The 16,429-nt window shown below is 27.5% G+C and overlaps 1 protein-coding gene across 1 annotated transcript; it reads left to right on the forward strand.

The window, feature by feature from the left end:
- Positions 1-428: 428 nt before the first annotated feature.
- LOC101235334 (zinc finger protein Xfin) lies at positions 429-5,985 on the forward strand. Its single transcript, XM_065804983.1, has 8 exons — positions 429-584; positions 667-756; positions 2,487-2,565; positions 2,643-2,729; positions 3,640-3,720; positions 3,999-4,214; positions 4,490-4,674; positions 5,007-5,985. Exons 1-8 carry the CDS (start codon positions 566-568, stop codon positions 5,906-5,908), a joined length of 1,659 nt encoding a protein of 552 aa, XP_065661055.1. The 5' UTR covers positions 429-565; the 3' UTR covers positions 5,909-5,985.
- The last annotated feature ends 10,444 nt before the right edge of the window (positions 5,986-16,429 follow it).

Consider the following 16,429-nt stretch of genomic DNA (forward strand, 5'->3'; position numbering starts at 1 on the left):
TATACACCTATAGTATCATTTAAGGGGACAAATTTTACAAAAAAACGAATACTTACAGGGACATTATCAGGATATTTTTGTGTACCTGTTAATTTTTTGTTCCCATAAGCATCTTTTTTTTGTAAAATAAATGTCCCCGTCAGCAACTTTTATACAAAGCGAAAAGTACATACATATACATAATACACTTTTTTAACTTACTTTACTCCATTCTGCTTTTTCAGAAATAAAAGAAAAAAACAAAGAATAATAAAAATAAAGATCGCTTTGTGATGTTGTGATTATCTGTAAATTATGTTGTCTATATATTTATTTAATATAAAATACTATGTTGTCCATATATTTATTTAATATAAAATTTATATAAGTTATATTGTCTATATATTTGTCAAGATTGCAAATGGGAACTAAAAAAAAATTTAGATCTAAAAATTTACACAAAATAAATTTTTATAAATTATAAAAAAAAATTTTTTTCATGTAATAAAAGTTATTGCTTTGCTTTCTAATATCTCATGAATTGTCATGTCATGATGAATCATTTGAGTTGTTTTTATTTTTTTCAATGGCATTTGACAGTGGAGGTTTGTAGTTAGATTATAATTCTTTTTTTTTAAGCAGCATATTTTTCAAAAGCCTGAATTTTGTAATATTTAATGCTTGCAGCAAACTTGGTGGATCATTTTACAGAAAAAAAATACCTTACTGTATCACAGAATACAAACTGTTCAAAAACTGTATACAATGAAATAAGTGGTAAGTGTTGTTATTTTGTAAATGTTTTTTTGTTTTTCTTATTAGATGATTCTAAAAACATTCAGAACACAAGGGGATTTTAAGTGTTGAATCAATGATTATTTTATTATGTTTAATTTTGCTTTACAAAACAAATTGCAACCAATTAATTTGAAAATAACCATTTTTTACTAACAAATTTCACCCAATTAATCAAAATCTATACATGTTTCTTATATGTCTTTTTGTATATTTTTTTTACATATCTACCTCATCCAACACATATCTACCTCATCCAACACATATCTACCTCATCCAACACATATCTACCTTATCCAACACATATCTACCTCACCCAACACGTATCTACCTCATCCAACATTTTCTCTATCGTGTATATCTTTTCTATTCTACACATGCAAAAACCTATTATATTGTGACAATTTTTTGTTCACAACATATATTTTTAAATTATGACCAAATATGTCACATCTCTCAGCATTTTAAACGTAACACATGCTGCTGTTATTTTATTAATTATACATTTATATTAATTAATATTTATATAATTATATATATAATTATATTAACATACATTTATATAATATAATATATAGTTATATTAATATACATTTATATTATCCAGTTAAAACTATCAAATTAATTAATATAATTAATACTTAATTAAAAGTTTAGTACAAAATAATTTAATAAAGTACCTTTTTGTCTAATCAGTTTTGGTTTGTAAATTAGGGTAAATTTTCCCTTACCTAAATCAGACGAAACGCTTTACCAATCATCTTGTCCCAATTTGTAACAGTTTACTGCATGATGTCAAACAAATTAAACCAGTACTGAACTTTAAACCTAATTATGTTGATTAAAGTTGTAATTTTAACTTGCTGTAAACTTGCTGGTTTACCACTCACTGAGCCCATTGCAGCAAAAATAAATATTACAACAATTAAACGACTTTTTCATAAAGATATAAAAAACTCTAATAAATGGCATGGTTTTAATGAATGGATTGGTGGTATTATGTCTTTAGGTATAACTGCTCTCTGCTTATATTAATTAATAATCCTGTCTTTTATTCATATCAATAATTTAATGTTTATATTTAGATTATGATGCTTAACTGCAATAAAAATTACATTGAACATAAAAATAATATATAATAAAATATAATTAAAAATTAAATATTATAGTTTTAATATTTGTTATTACTATATTTTATTTTATATTTTATATAAAATATATTATATATTTTATATATATACATAAGTTAATAAATTTAATTATTTATTTAATTATTTAATATATATAATTTATTATTATTATTAAAAATATTATTTCTGGTAATAAATCATTAAATCAACAAAAGCCAATTTTACAGCTAACTTTATGAAACTTTAAATTTTAATTTAATGTTTAATTTAAAGTGTCGTAATTTTGCAAAATGTGCATAAAGGATACTCAGTTTTGCTCATTGCCAAATTACTTATATGAAAATATGATCTTCATAATTACTTATAAGTAAGTAATTATGACATACTCATGTGTAACAGATACTCATTTATGTTGAAACCAATCTGCATAACAGTGTTTATTTTTTATTTAAAATTTTATGTTTTTTCTTACTACAAAATAACAATAAATAACTTTTGATTGATATTTTATTTATGTAAAAGTTTTAAACTCTATGCGTGTGTCTAACATTTTTATTCAAAAATGATAATTTTTTTTTCCAGAAGATGTTGGTGAACAAATTAAATGCACATATTGCAATGATATGTTTAAAAACAAAACTTTGTATGATGAACATCTGAGGTAAAATAATTAAAGAGGTTTTGAAAAGTTTTTATTTTTTTAAATCAATGTTTCAAATTATACAAATTTTTGTTTAGAAATCATAATGAAAGCACTGATGTTCGATGTTCTGATTGCTCATTGAGATTTTTTCAGCTTCATCATTTGATTACTCATATCACAAGGTGAATTGTATTATTTACAAAATTATTTGCAAATTTTAATACAAATATTTATAGTGCATTATAGCATAAGTATAAAAATACAAATCTTTATAGTGCATTATAGTTTATATTATATTATGTGTATATATATATATATATATATATATATATATATATATATATATATATATTTTTTTTTTTTTTTTTTTTTTTTTTATTTTATAAACAACCCAAAGCCCCCAGGGGGGCCCAAACAGTCGAGGAGCATCCTAAATTTTTTGTTTTTTTTTTTTTTTTTTTTTTTTTTTTTATTTAGTTGTTATTCGTGGTACAACCCTCTCTCAACTCTTTAACTCCGAAACACGAACCTTTCCGAGCAAGGCCGCTGCGCGGAGAAACTAAGTTGAGCGCGGTACTTCCAGGGACGTGGTGGGAGTCGAACTCCGAACCTCTCGCTTATGAATCGAGCGCTCTTACCACTACACCACTACCGCATATATATATATATATATATATATATATATATATATATATATATATATATATATATATGTATATATATATATATATATATATATATATATATATATATATTTATATATATATATATATATATATATATATATATATATATATATATATATATATATATATATATATATATATATATATATATATAGAAGGTCTTCAAATTTTAATTTGAGCGGCGCCTAAATACAGTCGACGCTGTTGAAAACGGTCTAGAGTAGCTCCTGATATATATATATATATATATATATATATATATATATATATATATATATATATATATATATACACACGCACACACAAAACTGTCTGGATTAAAGTCGACATTTTAATAAATAAGTAATATGAATAGGTTATAGAAAAAATTTGTTGACCAAATCATTGTTTTGCAATCATCATTTAGTGATCATTGGACGTCTGGCAATGTTTGTTATAAATGCAATAAGGTGTTTTCTGATATGGGATCTGCCAAAAAACATTTCAGGTAAAGTTATGTTTAATAATTTTCAAAAATTCTCTCAAGATTTTGAAATAAAATGATTTGAAAATTTTTTAATAAATTTTTTTTTTTTTTTATTAGAAATATTAAAAATAAAGAAGAAAAAAAAGTAAATCGTGAAAAAAATAAAATAAAGTAAAATGAGAAAAGCAAAATTATATTCTTTTCATAGCAAATTCATTTAAGAGTTTGTGTTTGTTTTTAGTCTATGTACTACCATAGTAGGCCATGATACTACTATGTTTTTTGTTGTTGTTATTAAGGGCGCTTAATTGTGCTAAGTTTTTAACTGAACTAAAATCATTCGGAGCTTCGCCAAAAACGTTAAAAACATACTCATGTCTCATCTGTGAAATGTTTTTTCCCACTGAAAAAACTTTACAAAAACATTGTCTAACACATACTGGAGATAAAGCATTTAGTTGCTCAAAATGTCAGAAATCGTTTTCAACGAAAGGAAATTTTAAACAGCATTACAGGTAGGATCCTGTTAATTAGTTTTTAATAAATTGAAATTGTGTATTTATATTCAAATACATGTTTTAAATAATATTTTCAATAATAATTTCAATAATATTGCTAATTTTTTTTGTGAAGATTATTGATTTTTTGCTTGTAATTTATTTATGCAGGTTTAATTTATTTTGATATAGGTTTTATGCTCATCTTTTTATCAACATATTTATATAAAATGGTAAAAAAAAGACAAACAATAAAACTTTTATTTTACAGTAATATTAAAAATATTCATTAGAGCTATTCATGAAGGCAATAAAAGAAGATATGAAAAGTTTGTAAAAGAAGGAAAGCATTTGTTTTCTTGTAAAACTTGTTCACGAATGTTTGCATTTAAATGTGATTTGAAAACGCATATGAGGTCGCATACAGGAGAAAAACCATATACATGTGAGATTTGCAAAAGATCGTTTTCTCAGAGAGGTAAAACATTAGGGAGGATGGAGTGAGATGTTTCAATTAATATTTGTTACCAGCTGTGCTTTACATTATGCAATGATGCAAAGTGCAAAATTATTTCGAATTAAATGTAAATTGAATTTTTGAAATTATTTTGAATTAAATATAAATAGAATTTTTGAAAAAACAAATTTTTAAACATGTACATCATTAAAAATTTACGATTATTATGATTTATTAATTTTTGCTAGATTTATTTCCATTTTTTATTTCTCTACATTTATTTTATAGTTTATTTTGAGGTATAACTATTTTTATAATAGAAAATATTTATTTATTGAAAAATCTTGATTTAGGTAACCTCAATATTCACATAAATCGTTATCACACGAATCTTCAAAAGAAACTCGTTGTGAAAAAAACTTCTTATAAATTTGAAAACCATTTAAATCAATTCAAATTGAGGACAAGTACGCAGGATTGTTCTGAAAATACTTTTATGTATTCGCAGTTTAAAAAATCAGTTTCCAGTCCAAAATACGATCTTGTAAATCAAGTTATTATTTATCCTCATTCAATGCAGAATAATCTAGATCTATTAGCAGAAACAATTGTTGCTGATTTTAAAGGAGGTTTATTCCGTTCTTCAGAAAGATTAAATAGTAGTGAATCATGGAACATTCATAGTAAGACATCTAATCATTTTCCTAGTCAAATTAGCCCTAAAAGCGATCTATATTCCTATAATATATCATCCAGTATATCTGGCAATTGTTTATCGCCACACATGAGTGACACTGTTTTGGAATCGAATGGCATTAGTTTTTATCCTAAATGCGAAAAGAATGCTGTCTCGGTTTTAGTTGAAAACGAAAAGTCTTACAAGGAGGAGTCAAAAGAGTTAAACTCATTATCTTCTAAAAATAGAGAACTTGAAATTTCCTCTTCTAGTTATAGAGTAAATGGTTTACAGATTGCAAACGAGCAAAATGATTCTCGTCGCTTTGCTAACTTCAAAGATAGTTACCTATATCCAACAAACAACTCAATAAATTATTTTACTTGTGCGCACACTAAAAGCATTGCAGTGACATCGGGCGATCCGGAACCAGATTGGGCTGATTGGTTTCAGTCATTTACTTCCAAACTTTCAGCCGGTACATCTGTTATAAAAAATGTTAACGATGGACAAATGCAAGATGCGGATATCGACTTTATTGCAATGCTGTCTCAGCAGCAACCTTTTATGAAATATTAAATAAAAATAAATATAAAATATTATAATATTTTGTTTTGAACTGATTGTTTAAATAAAAATTATTTGAATTTGTTATACTCATAATGTTGTTTATCATGTATATAAGTATTATCCTACTAGATATCACTAAGAAAAGGGTCGTTCAAAGTGCCGTCATTAACTTGAAAAAGCTTTACCGATTCAAAAGCACAGAAGAAAAAATGTTTAATATATACTTTCACAAAACTTTTTAATTTTGACTATGCCGTTTTTTCCCGTGTACTCTTCAATTTCAAATCAATATTTTGATTTATTTCATTTCCCTTCAATAAAATCCGTATTGATAGGATCAAAGTGGGGACTTTCTAACCACACGGTCTTTTTCATCTTCTAATGACTAGATTTGTCCAGCCAACATAACGACTGTCAGCTTCATTTCTATAAAAGTTTTCAGGAAGGCTTCAGGACGCTTCTTCCTAAAAAAACATGAAATTGACATAATCTAACATATAAAATAAATTATAGTTAAGAATATGTATGTGTATGTGTGTGTGTGTGTGTGTGTATACAGTATCGGACAAAACGAGTGCAACCAAATGATGCTAATTTAGTTTATTTTTATATAAAAGTGCTGCATTTTTTCAATTTAGAGAGATAACTATGTAACTGTTTAGAAAAAAAAGCTCTTCAAGTTTTATTCATCACAAAGTTCATTATTTGTACACGAAAATTATTAAATTAATCAAAAGTATTAAAAAAAGTTGATTTCCTTCAAGAACAAAATAAGTGCAACTCGACAAAATGTTGACAAAGCTGTATTTCGCTATCAATATTTTGTGGCGAATCCTTTGTTGTCGATCACAGCCTTGCATCTTCGAGGCATAGATTCGATCAGGTGATCAATGAAACTTTGTGGAATCGCTGCCCAGGCCTTTTGGATTTGTTCAAACAGTTGATCCTTATTACGAACACCTTCACGATGAATTCTGTGGTTGACGATCTCCCACAGGTTCTCAATAGGGTTGAGATCCGGAGATTGAGGCGGCCAATCCGTCACCGATAGGTGGTTGTCTTGAAACCACTGCTTGACTACTTTTGCAGTGTGTTTCGGATCGTTGTCTTGTTGAAAAACCCATTTTATTGGCATATTCCATTCAGCATGAGGTAACATAACATCTTTCAGGATATTTTTATACATGAAACGGTCCATTATTCCATCGTTTCGATGTATTAGACCTAGACCGTTAGCAGAAAAACACCCCTAGACCATTACATTGCCTCCACCATGCTTCACGGTCTTATGGCAGTTACGTAAATCGAGGCGTTTTCCGGCCGGTCAACGTACATGGCAAATGCCATCGCTCCCAATGATGTTGAACTTCGATTCATCACTGAACAGGATTTCTGCACATTTCTGCCATTTCTGCACATTCCAGTCAATATGAGATGTAGCAAACAGGAGTCTTTTCTTCTGGTTTTTTAGTGAAATCAGCGGTTTCTTTGCAGGGCGTCGAGAAAACAATCCGGCTTCAACAGCACGTCGTCTGATTGTTCGGTCCGATACAGGCAGCTCTGATTGCTTTTGTATCTCGACTGATGATATCCAGGGATCCTTCTTGACGGATCTGACGATCATAGAATCCTCTCTAGAAGTGGTGGAACGCGGTCTTCCACCTTTGTTATCTGCTGCCAACTGCCCCGTAGAACGATATTTGGAACATAGTCTTGATACGGTCCATTTTTTCACGCGATATTTATCACAAATACTTTTTTTTGACATTCCACTTATGTAATCGCCAATAATTTTCTTTCTTAGTTCCAATCCAAGACTGTCGGGAGCCAATTTTGCTCTTGAAGTCATAAAAATAATAAAAATAAATAATCACGCTTCTCAAGACTTACCGTGTTACATTTACCTTGTGATGATACAATAATGTTCTGTGGAACACAACGTCTTGGTTGGATGTGGACTGTATTGATGTAATGAAACCTTGTTGTATTTCACTTTTTGTATTGATGTTCTTCGATAAAACACTTTGATAAAACTCACTTCGATAAACTGTCTTGATAATACTGACTGATTGACTTTCATATACTGACTGAATTACATGTCGATTTACATGTCTCTTATATAGTAAAATGAACCTGTGTGAACCTGTTCTGGAAGATTCTAGATGCTTCTTTTCGATGCTTCTGGATGCGTCTGGATGCTTCTGAATGTTTCTGGATATTTCTGGATGCTACTGGATGCTTCTTCTGGAAACTTCTGGAGGCTTCTGCATGCTTCTGGAAACTTCTGGATACTTCCTTTAATTATTAAAAAAACTTCCGTGACGTTGACACGGACCAGACTTAAGAAAATGAAACAAACCAAAAAAGTTGCACTTGTTTTGTCCGCAGCAAAATGGCACTTGTCAACGAAATTCTGCCTGTGTGCTGTTACGTGTCAGCTGATTGCTCATGTCATGGCATGCTATAACTCCAGACTCCTGAACTGTTTGCTGTGGTAGTAGTAATGTGGTACTTACATTACATTATACTGGATTTTTCGCTAACTGATTGCCTGTTTCAGTTTATGCCATCAACACTGAATACTAAAACAGACTTTCAGATAGCTATATATAAACATTGTACTTAAAATAACATTACATATTGCAAAGACTGTCTAAAACTCTCTAGTAGAAATAAAATAAAAGGTTTGTTATTTTGTATTTATTATAATTGCAATTAACAGGTATGAAGAAATAATTTTTTATTAGGAATGTTTATGTAATTTGTGTCTGCTGTACCTACTATAGCAGCAGCAACCTTTTTAAGGTTCACCTGATCTTTCCTTACTGAATCTTTTTGAAAACAATTATGAAAAATATAACAATACGAGATCCACATTTGATTCCCAACGTTTAGTTGGAATAAAACATGAATTGTCATAAGTAAAATCAACACCGCTATAATAAATTTTAAAAATATGTTCTGCAAAACTGAAAAAGAATAACTGCAATATTTGATAAAAATAAAAAAAATAACATTTAAAATACTAAAAGATGATAAATAAAATCAGACATTAATCAGAGATTAATTTGTACATATAAGTTCGGCTCTGGATAATATTTTCAGGTACTTATTGTTAAGTCTGTAGAAACCGATTTTTGATTAAAAGTTTGACATCCAAATCTTTTTTTCAATTTTTTTGCAACATAATCTGCTTTAGTAACAGCAAATTTCACAATATCTTCAGAAAGCTGACACTCTAATATCTCTGTAGACATCAAAGCGATTCCTTGCGTAATATTATTTAAATTAGAATTATCAAATGTCTGATAAATATTTTCTTTCCAGATTAATATCTTCCTTTAGCAGACTTACTGACAGACATACTTCTAAAAGACGTACAAAAAATTTATCACTACTCATTTGTCTATACTTACTAAAACGTAGCTCCAAAGGATCACTTTTTAGTCTGGAATTAAGGACATAGTTATAGACTTTTTCAAGCAAATCATCAATAACAGATGCAATTGCTCGTTGTGTTGTAATAAAAGTAAAAGAAGTTTGTTTGGTAAATGTAAAATAATAACATTTTGACTAAATACCAATCCAATTTGCAATTTTTCTATAAAATGTGGTTTTTTTATTATTTTTAACCCTTTACCGAGTTGATTAAATGTATTGAATTTCTGCTTTGAATTAAGGGTGATGAATAACTTATAAAACAATGATACATGGCCGACGACACAGTTTTCAAAGTGGAGGGGAACAATCGTCAGTTTCTAAAAGAAATTATCTATATTAAAAAAGTTCTTTGTTTTAAAAAAAAAAATGGCTCTTTACATAAATAGTGGGGGGGGGGGGGACACGTGCCCGTTCTGCTTCCCCTTGTTCCTCGGTGTGGGCGGCTCTGTTATAAAAATGCTGCATTATTTCTTTCAGAAAAATAACTTAATATTGCAGCTGTAGTTGTTTCGTCAAGCATTGCTAATACAAGGGTTGACATCTTGTTTGTTGTTTCCAGGATGAGTGACTTGATAATTGCTTTTTTAAACTTCTTTTTAGTAATTGGTCTTTTTCATAAACATTATGAAATAAACTCCATGCAATGTAACCAGCAAAAACTCCAAATTTGTCCCTGAAAAGATCAAGCAAATATTTTCTTGCATTTTTATTGGTTGGGTTGTATCGAATAAGTATTCTTTTAGTATTTCATTATAAACATGCATTAACAATGGTAAAATTACAAGTGACAACAGTTCTTTGAAACAATCCAGATTGTTTCAATGAGAAAATACACATTTCTTTTTTTAACCATGAACTAGTTATTTAAGCTTCAGATGACGATCTCACAACATAAGGAATAGTTTATTGAAGCCCAACAATCATAAAAATAAAAATGCTTTTATAAATCTGAATCTTCGCCAATATATTTATCTCTTTGATATTGGGCTGCTTTTTGCAAATATATCTCATTTACAAGAAGCACACAGTCACTTGATACACATTTTTTTGTAAAAAAAATGTTATAGCCTTAAAATTTTAGAAAAATAATGTATAATAGAGTGTATAGCTATTTACATTATAATAACGTATTATATAACAACCAATTTGGCTTCAAAAAACCCAGTTCTAATGAACATGTAATCATTCAATGCAAACGTGAAATATCAAATTTTTTTGAAAATTACCAATACACACTTGGTATTTTTATTGACCTTTTAAAGGCATTTGATACAGATCATACCATCTTACTTCATAAAATTAAGTACTTTGGAATAAATGACAGAGTAATAAGGTAGTTCAAATTTTATTTATCAAACTTAAACAATATGTTCCTTGAATGATGTTAATCAAAAGGATTTATTAGATATTACCGGTGTTGTTTCTTAATTTTATTAACGACTTGAATAAAGCCTCAAATTTACTTAGTAGTATGTTTGCGGACGACACTAACCTATTTTTTTTTATAATGATAAAAATAGATTGAAAAGTCTTTGTAACCATCAGAAGCGAGCTACTCGAATTATTAATTTTGCGGATCGTTTTACTCATTTGCACGGCGATTTTTTTTGCCTTAAAAATTCCCAAAGCTTTTTTTAAAGAAATACAAAATTTGGTCCAAAACGTCCGCAATTTCAAAATTTTTTTGAAAAGTTGCAAAAAGTTACCATCTTTAGCATTGAATTAGAGCTATAAATATAAATTTATGTATTTTTTTTTAATTTTTATTAAAGTGTTAATATTAATCATGCGTTTTTTTATAAAATCTGTTCTTTAAAAGTTAAATAGATATTGAAATTCAATTTATTTAAAAAACTAGTACAAAAACTAGAAATAATCAGCTGGATAGACTAAATGACGGTTTTCCTAACTATCAATGTTATTACTTATAAAGATAAATTTCATTTGGATCTCAAATTCCAGTTTACAGCTATATGTCTAAATTACAGTTAAATAGTAGTTTTAAGCAAAATAGAGATAAAAATCACTGATTTTAATTAAACACATATATATTTACGACATTAGTCATCAGAAGGTATATGTTGCAAACTGGAATCCTAGATATACACATTATAAACCCATGTGTGAATTTTTAGATCATAAGATGCATCATGGATTGAGTCTATTCACGAGTTTGATAGTAGGTTAATTTATCGGTAAAAAGATGGTTCAGAAACCATTTTGAATTTTTCAACGTGTTATTCGGAGAAATTTGTTTAATTGGCGCGTAAAAATAAAATAAACTGTTTTCGTTACATCCGTATCCGAAAATCTCGTAAACCATAGTAAATGGGAGAAAATCAATCAAAAAAATAGCAGTGTTGAAGCCTTTATTCAACGAAATGAGATTACTTATTATATATGAATTAAATGTATTCAATATTTTATGTTTTGTATATATGTGGAAAAATATTATAGCTCCCAACGTTTTTAAAAATATCTTTACTTTAAAACCTGTCAATAAATTTACTCTAAGAAATAATGATTTGCTAAACTAAATTTTGTGTAAAATCGAGTTTAATCAGTTTTATATTGATTATCGTGCACCATATCTTTGGAATAAAATTAATTTGCAAAATTTTGATATGCTTTCTTCTTACCCTGTTTTTTAAAGCTCAACTTAAAAGTTTTATTCCATGGACTTTTTTAATAGATGTTACTATTAAAAGTACTTATGTACTTTTAATAGTAACATCTTGAAATTGTTAATTTTCTGTTATTACTAAGCAATTTATTTTAATGTTTATATTAAGTCATTTTACCTTGTTTATATTTTTATTTGTATTAGTCTTTATACATTATAAAGTTTATTTTCTTTCATGATTGTAAGAGGTTTATTAGTTTATTTTATCCTGTTATTGTAAGAAATTTATTGATGCTTTAAGAAAAAAAAAATGCAATTATTTTACCACTTTGAATTTTTCTTAGTAAACTAAAAGATGGTAGGGGCAATTGTTTTAACAATAACTTATACAACTGTGCTGAAGTATGACGCAAAACCTTTATCTTTATTTCGTATATGACCAGGAAAATTTTCAAGCATACAGTTTGTTAATTTGCAACTGTGACTACTGCAAAACTATTCATGTAAAGAGATATGACTTCCATATTTAACAAATTTATCCTCAAAATGATCAATACAAATAGCTGCGCATTTAGATAGAACCCAACCTTTTCTATTGAAAAACTATATTGCTTTCTTAAGGAAAATAAAACCTATTTGATGTCTCATTAAGGTTTTGGACCGGCATCTCAATGGTACCTTAAAGATATCTAAAATACTAAAACTTTTTAGAAGTCTAAATTCAATTAGCTTTGAGACATCTAATATCAGTAATCTTAATGTCACTAGATGTTAATGAATTTTTAGATTTTTAAATTCCAATGTCTTTAAGACATCTCATAAGTTCAATCTTAAAACCATCTCGATGTTAACATCTTATAGACGTCTGAATTCAGATGTCATTGAGCCATCTTATATTAGATACCTTAGAGACATCTAATTCTCACATGTTTTTAAATTAAAGACAGCCATTAACACTTTTTATTTGCCTGATTTTAGCTGTCCCGACACCTCATTTCGATTATCTTAAAGAGGACTAATTCACTGTGAGACGGTAAAAAAAATTATTAGGTTTACAATTTTTGGAGACAATTGTTGTTTTATGTGATAAATATATTATAAGATAGATAAATTAGTATTTTACACTGAGAAGATAAAAACATGCTCTGTTCAACTTCGGAAATACTAAATTTTCCGCGTCTGAGGTCATAAAAGTAATTTTTTCTAAAACATGTATTAAAAGCTATAGTACAATTAAAAACTAGATATTTACTTTTAAATATTCTTATTTTAATTTAACGTTCTTGCGTGCTAGAGCATTTCTTAGTAAGGTACCGGAGGGTAATAAGGCCCCTCAACAAAATTTTTTGTCTTCTAGAACATAATATGCATTATGTTACAACATTTTTATGATTACTATGTAAGACAATTCATTTCTACATGTAAGCAGAGTCGTGTCTAGGCTCCCCCACACACCCCAATTGGGGGAGAAAGCTAGCAATTTTAAGGGACCTATTTGGAAATTTTTTTTTTGGAATTTGCTCTTTCGCAAATTTATAGAGCTTTTTTTTAACTTGGTAATACCTAATAGAAATATTTATAAGATTTTTTAATGTTTTTTTTTTTTTTTTAGAGGAGGAGGGGGGCTCCAACTCACTAGCCACGACACTTCGTGTAAGTATACTATTTTATTTATTAAAAAATTGATATATTATAAGTTATTAATATTTTTCTAACTCATCCTCAATGGTCTTTATTAGCCTCACTTGAGAGTTATGAGCCCAGCCCAATAATACTACAAAATATCAACTAAAAGCAGTTATCTTATTAAAGAATTTTTAATTAAGTGTTGTTTAACATTTTATAATTAGAATGCTCATTATTAGCATCAAATAAAATAAAAATACGATAGCTAAATAATTTATTTCATACAAAAGAGAAAAACTTGAAAAAAAAGTTAATTTGGACATACTAGTTTTTCGCCATCTTCAGAATCGTATCCAATGCATTGTTCATGATACCAAACCTGCATTTACAACATTGTCTCATACTCTCCACCAATTTTTCTTGATATTAAACCAGTCATTCAAATCCACTGACGTTACAAGCTTAATTTTGTTAATTTTTTTCTTCTCTTTATAGAAAAGCTGCTGACACTCAATGAAATGCATGAATGCTTAATAAAAGCTTCACTGAAATAATGGAAAGCACCACTACAACCACCAAAAAAAAAGCTTTCTATAGTTAGTTACAAATAATATTTCACTTATGTTGCTAAACCACTGAAAAAAGATTAAAAAATTAAGCATTCAAGCATTTAACTGTGTCAGCAGCCCGAGATAGCCTAAATATAGTACTTAATATACAGTAAAATTAATTAGATTACATAAAAGTATATAGGCCTGGTGCCCATAGTATTACATTGTTACTATATTTAAGTGTTTTTAATATTTATTAGAATATAATATTATTATTTTAAATAAATAGAATATATTATTATTACTTTAAATATAATTTTTCTAGAATATATTATAGAATGTTTTTGCTTTAATTATACTAGTAGGCTTTATTACCCGTCGGTCCTTAATACCCACCAGTATCTTATATATTGAATTTTCTTTTAAAATTCAGTTTCTGCTGTTTTTGGAATGTAATGGAGTACAGCATTGTATATAAGTATTGTACATAGATTTTCGTATCAGCGAATTTAATTTTTCTATTTGTTCCTTTACCATGCCCCTGCATGTTTAAATTAACCATTACCTTTTTTACTCATAAGACTTTTAATGATACTCTTGGCGCAGTCTTTCCAGTCGTATCCACCCACTAGGCGAAGTTGCGACAGGTAGAGAAAAAAAAATATATATATATATATTGTTTTGTATTTTTTAAATCGACTTTATGTGATGATAACAGGAATCAGTACAATTAGCGTAAATTTATATGCAATAATTAGCGACGATTATCTAATTAATATCATAACGAAAAAATAACGAACTAATTTGTTGTTGTTTTTAGCGAAAAACCTAAAAAAAAAAAAAAAAAAAAAAAGAAAAACAACCTGACAATTAGAACTAATTTTTGAAATATAACGATTCCATTATTAACAAAACATATCATAAAAAGATCAAATTTTAAGCCACTTTTAGTTGAATCATAATACTATTGTTTCAAAAAAAAGTGGCTTAAAACTTGATCTTTTTATTGATAAGTTTTGTTGATAAGAATCATTATATTTTAAAAACTAGTGCTAACTGTCAGGTTGTTATTTTTACCTAATGTTATTTTTTTGAGCTAATTTAAAGTGCTCATATTACCAAGTGGTCTGGGTAATATAAGCACTTTTTTACTTGCTACTTTTTTGCTACTTTTTTGAAACCTCTGTGTTTTTAAGAAAAAGTTTCAGGTACTCAAATATCTATGGGGGATAATGAGTAAGGAACCCTAAAATTGTTTATTCGCAAAAATTTTGGATCCAGCATAGTTATTTTTGAAATATTTCAATTTTCGCTTAAGGTGCTCATATTACCCTAATCTACCCTATATATATATATATATATATATATATATATATATATATATATATATATATATATATATATATATATATATATATATATATAAGTATATATATATATATATATATATATATATATATATATATATATATATATATACATATATATATATATATATATATATACATATATATATATATATATATATATATATATATACATATATATATATATATATATATATATATATATATATATATATATATATATATATATATATATATATACAAGGCCGTAGGAATATATATATATATATATATATATATATATATATATATATATATATATATATATATATATATATATATGTATATGTATATATATATATACAGGGCCGTATATATATATATATAGTAGACGCTGCCAGACAGTTTTTTTATCTGAGTATCTTATGGAAGGGTTGAACAGCTTCTGCGGCGTTTACCTTTTGTACACACACAGATAAATAAATAATTATAACTATAAGAGTAAATAATATTATCATTCAACCATAGCCAACTATTTAAGGCTTAAATAGCAACTCTAAACGTCTCTCTTCAGAATCACTTTTTTAACACTCTACTTCTTGAACAAGTTTTTTAATCTCTAGGTATTGTAGCTGAAATCGAATCCTTAAAAAAGTTAAAGAATCATAAGGAAATCAGTCATTGTCATAACTGTAGTTTAAGAAATACTAGATAGAGATTTCGATTGATTTTTCTAAAGAGGTTCCCCCATATACCAACTCTGCATGAGTATATGTTGGATGTGAAGATAGGAATGACAGATATCCAGAAATTCCTGAAAGTAGACTTGCCAATCTTTCGTTGGCTTAGATACTAAAGATGACGAGTGATTATAATGACTGATATGCTTTCTACAATTTCTAGGTTTTATTTCTTTTACATTTAAAGTCATAGCTAATTCAAA

The sequence above is a fragment of the Hydra vulgaris genome, chromosome 09 (assembly GCF_038396675.1).
Source record: "Hydra vulgaris chromosome 09, alternate assembly HydraT2T_AEP".
Taxonomy (NCBI): domain Eukaryota; kingdom Metazoa; phylum Cnidaria; class Hydrozoa; order Anthoathecata; family Hydridae; genus Hydra; species Hydra vulgaris.

Bases quoted from the DNA above. Each gene is read 5' to 3' on its own strand.
- LOC101235334 (XM_065804983.1), top strand. The intron at 2,566-2,642 runs GTAAAATAATTA...ATTTTTGTTTAG, and splicing joins TTGTATGATGAACATCTGAG to AAATCATAATGAAAGCACTG. The intron at 4,675-5,006 runs GTAAAACATTAG...ATCTTGATTTAG, and splicing joins AAGATCGTTTTCTCAGAGAG to GTAACCTCAATATTCACATA.